General features: G+C 36.1%; 1 protein-coding gene across 1 annotated transcript; it reads left to right on the top strand.

Moving 5' to 3' along the window:
• Positions 1–276: 276 nt before the first annotated feature.
• LOC148904634 (far upstream element-binding protein 1-like) lies at positions 277–5,531 on the top strand. Its single transcript, XM_089025144.1, has 12 exons — positions 277–377; positions 446–518; positions 630–665; positions 776–811; positions 1,319–1,391; positions 1,745–1,806; positions 2,643–2,714; positions 3,263–3,332; positions 3,915–3,972; positions 4,256–4,334; positions 4,671–4,702; positions 5,337–5,531. The coding sequence occupies exons 1-12, from the start codon at positions 282–284 to the stop codon at positions 5,514–5,516; spliced, it is 867 nt and encodes a 288-aa protein (XP_088881270.1). The 5' UTR covers positions 277–281; the 3' UTR covers positions 5,517–5,531.
• The last annotated feature ends 589 nt before the right edge of the window (positions 5,532–6,120 follow it).

Raw genomic sequence — 6,120 nt, 5'->3', positions numbered from 1 at the left:
ACTGGGGCGAGTCAAATAAAAATCGTAATTTCTCTACTCAAAAAAAGATTAAAAAAGTGAAAATTGGTTTTGAACATGTTTCTTATTTAGTTTCCGAAAGAAAAATGCGTTAACTTTTTTAGTTCCATGCTTTTAGCTGCACGCGCAGAGAAATGCGTAGTGCAAAACAAGGGAATTTTGATAGTTTTGGGTTAGCTGTGGCATTCCCATGGTGCAGCTGTGTCGTATTCAATATATATTGCGCTCTTTCCATCACGTGTTTTTCCTCCAATACTTTCAACATGGCGGACGGTGTGGCTTATCAATCAGTTCCTCCACCTTCGGGCTCTTCTGAAGCTAGCACAGCCTTTGCTGATGCTTTAAAACGAGCAAAAGAGGTAAATCGAAGATATATGAACCTACTCAAGTCATTTTTATACTAAATAGACCATGTTTTCACCTTCAGATCGCCGCTCGAATGGGAACGGCGCCTCAAGGTAGTGACGGATCTTCAAACGTTCCTTATCAAGAAACTCCCGGTAATGTCTTTTTTAATCCTTCTTTCTTCATCGATATATTGTCCCATTGGCTTTCAGAAGTATAGATACATAAAGCTAAACTTAATTATACTTTTTTCTTTGATTTTTTAGCTGACCAAGTTAGAAAAAGACCTTATTCAGACGAAGGTAAAGTCATAAAAACCATTCATCTCTTCAGCTGTCGCTACTCGAGATTTTGACACGACGTTAAAACTTTGACTACAAAAATAACATGTTTTTCTTGGATTTTTTTAAAGGAGAAGAGCCACAACCCAAGAAAATGTTATCGGAGGGTAAGTCAGACCAAATATAAAGGGGTTTAGTCATAAACAAAAAGGTTTTTCTCATTTATTTGATCAAATCTCGACGATGATCTGCATAATTACCTCATTTTGGAGATTGAGTAGAACAAAAACTATCCTCGCTTTCAAAGTTAAAAAACAAATGTTCGGACCAAAAACTTATTCCAAAGAAACTTTTCCTAAAAGTGATGACTTTTGAAGCTTCCTTTTAGAGAAAATCTTGTCTCAAAGCTTCATATTACTGTTGAAATATTTTGAATTTTTTGACCAAAGATGCTAAGAGTATTTCTTATGAATAATTTGAACCAAATCAAAAAATATATATTTTGATCAAATCTTTGAAATATTTGTATTCTGTTCTAAAATTCTTGTAACAAGAATGTCTAAAAGAAAAATTTTCCAAGATTGGTTTGATTTTTTATTTATAGGACTTTGATTCTTATGGAATAATTAAATGAAAAAATAAGATAAAAACTAGTTTGTTTTGTTTTCCCATAGGTGGTATGCCATTAATGGATGGTAAAGACCCTAAATCTATCGCTTTACAAGTAGCTGCAAGTATTGCTCAAAGGTTAGTACGATTTTTTAAAACCATTTTTTGCGTTAGAACATAATATTTGTCAGAGAGTAGAAAAATTAAGAAAGTTGGTATTCAAAAATTGAAGAGAAAATGATTTGTGGTTTCCTGTGAGAAAACAATGTATAACTATTTTATCTCACACCACTGAAAATACTTAGGCCACAATGCCCGATGTGAAGAAACAGTTGAATACTACTGAATATACAACATCTTTTTGTCATTCTGATTGGCTGTATGTTCAGTGGTTTTGTCAAAAAGTGGATAGCTTTTTTGAGATGAACTGGTGATGTTATGTTTAGCATTTCCTGTTTAATAACATTCTTATGTTGTTTTTTTCACGATAGGGCTGGCCTTGGTTCCATGCTGACAGAAGAACTTAAAATCCCAAATAAATTTGTTGGTTTAGGTAAGAATTTACATCATTTTCTAAAATATACATTATACAGGACTCGAAATAAAAAAATTGTAGCTTGCCATAGTAAAGGAGCATGCTAAAAGGAGTTCATTCCAGTAAATTTTGCATGCCATTTTATTATTCATTTGGCAGTGCATCGTTATTTTCACCTGCAAAACTTGAACTTTGGCCTGTCATTTGGCCATTGGCAGGCCGCTATTTCAAGCCCTGCTATATTTGAACCAAGTTGGTTAAATATGGATGATAAAAAGTTAGTTTGGTTAGTGTGGATTTAATGGATTATTTTGATGATACGGTGGCCGTCTTGGATTGCAAGGGCATCCAGGTGGCAAATAGCTTTGTTGCAGTAACAGCATCAATTGATATTAACAGCTCACCACAAGAATGTATGATAAAAAGTTGAATAAAGACAGAACATCAATCTTCTTTACCCATAAAAGGAAGACAAACACATGAAACTCTATAAATTTTCTGTTATCTTTAAAGAGTTTTAGATTGACTTTTTTTCTCACTGCAAACAGCAAACGTGACCACGCTTTTTTATCATTTTCCTGTATTTAACTTTATCTTTTGCAAACTTTCTTAACACACACAAATATTCTTCTGTATCTTCTACTTCCTGGATATTTTTGCAATTCCTTTTCAGTAATTCAAAATATTTTTGGTCAACTGACGTTTCACGTTTGCCATGAACGTAAATCTAAAACTCTCTTTTGTTTTGTTTTGCCCCTGGCAAGATGGCTGCAGTATCGTAAAAGTAGTCCATTGGTTCTAGCTTGGTTCACCTTCGTAATGTTTATAGGAATATCTTGGTTTTCTTTTTTCAGTTATTGGCAGAGGTGGAGAACAAATAAACAAACTTCAGTCAGAAACTGGGGCAAGAATACAAGTTGCTCCAGGTAGGTAATTTTGTTTGTCTACAAACACCAACATCCTGGAAGATATTAGCCACCATATATCAGGGAGGGTGGAACTGGGGGGGCCGGGGGGCATGTGCTCCCCACAAAATATTGGTTCTCAGTCAGTTTTATGGCACATGTGCCAACAATCAAACAAAGCAGCAATCATGATCACATAGTGTTAAATATATTATTTCAGTGCCCCCCAAAGATTTTCAGCTTCCGCTGCCGCTGTATATCTGTGCTGGAAGTTCAAAATAAATAAAGTTTACGTATGTATGTGTACATATGTATCACAGTTATGCAACAACATGTCGGTAGCATTCTTTAAAAGTCATACAACATCTGTTCTGTTTGCAAAGCCAAGTAAGAAATACTACAGAGACTGGAGGCAAAAGATTGGACAGAGCTTGGAACGTCAGTGGACAATGTGAAGAGACTGACACAGTCCAAAACTGAGTTCAAGAGGGTGATCCCTCAATGGCTCTTTGTTGACTAAGTCAACATTAGAACAATGTACTGTACTAACCTATACTTTGGTTATCTAGATCCACCGATGGGAATTATGCCACCTCCAGACAGAGCTGTAACAATCAGTGGATCCATCCAGGCTGTTGAGTATGTGTTGGTTTGATAATTTTACATCATAGTCAGGGTTGTCAATAAAAGTTTTGGTAGGCAATTATGAAATTGAAATAGGCGGTAAACTGAAAATCGCTGGAGCATGTAATCGAGGCATACTTGTCATCAGTTTCACTCTTCTCACAAAAATTCAAGATGGCGGGCAACGATCGTTGTAGTTTCGATTGCGTTGCAGTTTTCGTAGTAAAGCAACAAAGATTGCTTCAAAATTTATTTTAACGAACTTTAAAGAACTTTAATCACAATTTACATTGGGAAGTGGCTGAATAGGCGGCTGAATTAGCAAGAGTAGACGGCGGAATCTGCCAGTTGCCGGCTTCTATTGAAAACCCTGCATAGTGAGAAACCCTTGGTTTTAGTGTAAAGCTAAAGTTTTCCAGAGACAAAATATGTTTCCAGATCAGTTGTGCTTCTCCTCACAGCACAAGAGCTATTTGCCATTGTGATGCCGGTTAAAATTTTACCTTACAATTTGATTACAAACTGTTAAAAAATATGTTACATTTGATGTTCTTGTGTTGGATTATCCTTCTAAGACACTATGCATTTCTCCAACAGTAAAGCAAAGGCACTCTTACATAGAATTTGTGAAGAAGGCAAGATTCCAGATAGTCTGGTAAGTTTAATCACCGAGTCCCTATTTCCAGCTCCAAGGGCCCTTTACACATCAAATATTTTATCATCCGGAATTATACAAAATTACATCATGGGAAATGGAAAACTTGTGTATCCATGCAAAGTGGTTTGACACCCTGCAATAGTTCTCAACCCCCTTCCCTAACCACTGTCTCAAATTAACGTAACCCTTACTACAATTTTGCTGACATCCCCCTTCCCATGTGTTAATAAATGAAAGCTTCCTTTATGAGTATTTATGGTGGAACTTCTTACTTTTTTAGATGTCTGTACCTGTTGTAGCACCAGGAGAAACTGTATGTGAAATGATGATTCCTGCTAGCAAAGTTGGACTTATCATTGGTAAGGTGTTACCATTTTAGTATTAATACTTCCCACTGACAAGAGTGGGGCCCATAGAATTGAAAATTGTGGGCCATTTCTGTTTTTTATGCGTGAATCCTGCAATGGCGCGGCCTGGTATGAACAATGATATAGAAATGAAAACAATGGCAAAAGCAAAATGATATTCATGAGAATGATCTTGGTTAATAAAACATGGGTCACAGGTTAACATCTGTTTTCAAATGTTCCCCCTTTCCCAACAGAGAGATTGTCATACTCTTGTTAAGGCATTGAATTTTATCTTAGATGAAATCCCCTTTCTGAAATCACTTGTTTTTGTCCCTGCTTGTCTAGGTAAAGGAGGAGAAACTATCAAAAATTTACAGGTTTGTAGCATTTTACCCATTTTTAATCATTAAACAGACACCCTTGGCTATATATTTCTTACTTGTGATAAAGTTTGAAACTGCATTACAAACCAGATTGGACTCAGGTTATTTATCTATCAATAAGGAGCCTATGACCCAATAATAAAACTAAGGAATAGCCAAGGCTTTACATGGAGTTACTTCCCCCCCCCCCCGCCCCCCCCCCCCCCCCCCCACTCAAAATTTTTCTCTTAAAAACCAGGGGAAACGGATCTTGCTTTTTCTTTCTTGAATGCTAAGTAATATATACAGTATGAGTGGCCGTGTTGCATCAGCCTCGTAGCCTCTATAGTTTGTATATCGGATACAACACGGACAAGAATACTGTAGATTGCTTGTCAAACGTCTAGGTTAGTTCCTTTTTCACTAAAATTTTCAAAATCAAAGTGAATCTGGCCAAGAAAATCCAACTTAAAGTTTATGCAAATGAAAACAATTTTGTATCAGATTTACAACACTCTTCACGGTGGTGATTTCTGTTGTGTTTTCCTAATGAATTATTAATGAGTTTGACAACTAAGTTTAACAATTGGACCAGTGCATGAAGTATCTGTCATACAATTTCTTAACCATGTTATTTGATTTAACACAGGAAAGAGCACAGTGCAGAATGGTGATGATCCAAGATGGACCCTATTCTAATGCTCCTGAGAAACCTTTACGAATCATGGGGGATCCTACGAGATGCCAAAGAGGCAAGGACCTTGTAACAGACCTTCTTACAGAGAAAGAATTAGAGGTAGGTATTAATAGCATATTAATATATGCATAAGTTTACTTTAGGATATCTTTTAGATGGGTATACAGTTTTGACAAAATTTTATCAATTTACTTACTGGCATTATGGTGTATTGTCAAGCGATTGTTTTCCTAAGTTATGTTCATTTATGTGCAGTTCAGAGCTAAAAATAATGGCTGTTCAATAACTGGACGTGATGACTGACCAACATATGACCAATCAATGTGACTTTTGGGCCAGTCTAGAGGACTGGCCCAAAAGTTGTTTGGCCAGACAAATGCGAATTTGAGCCAGACCTCGTCCATTGACCAGCTGTTTAATTTTAGCCCTGCAGTTATAACTCCTAATGAATGCTATGGCTTATTTCCCAAAGTTTTAGTAGTTTGGAGCATAATATTTGGACAGCATCTCCCTTATTAGGATGAACACTTGCTCTAACACTAGGAGAAGTTTGTAATTAGCAGCATACATCAAGTTAGGCGTGATAGGACTGAGTTTGATGTTTACGTTTTGGTTTTTTTTTTTTTTTTTTTTGACATCATTCATTAACTAACAGACCGACCTCCAATATTGAATTATTTTACTTTAAGGTGCTATAGAAATTTCTATACATACTTACCCTGTTTTTTAATTACGA

Source organism: Actinia tenebrosa, unplaced genomic scaffold, assembly GCF_029948245.1.
Source record: "Actinia tenebrosa isolate PJP-AT-01 unplaced genomic scaffold, QUT_ActTen_1.0 PGA_scaffold9__36_contigs__length_13948895, whole genome shotgun sequence".
Classification (NCBI taxonomy): Eukaryota; Metazoa; Cnidaria; class Anthozoa; order Actiniaria; family Actiniidae; genus Actinia; species Actinia tenebrosa.
The sequence above is the reverse complement of the archived record's forward strand: the minus strand, read 5'-3'. Positions and strand labels throughout refer to the sequence as shown.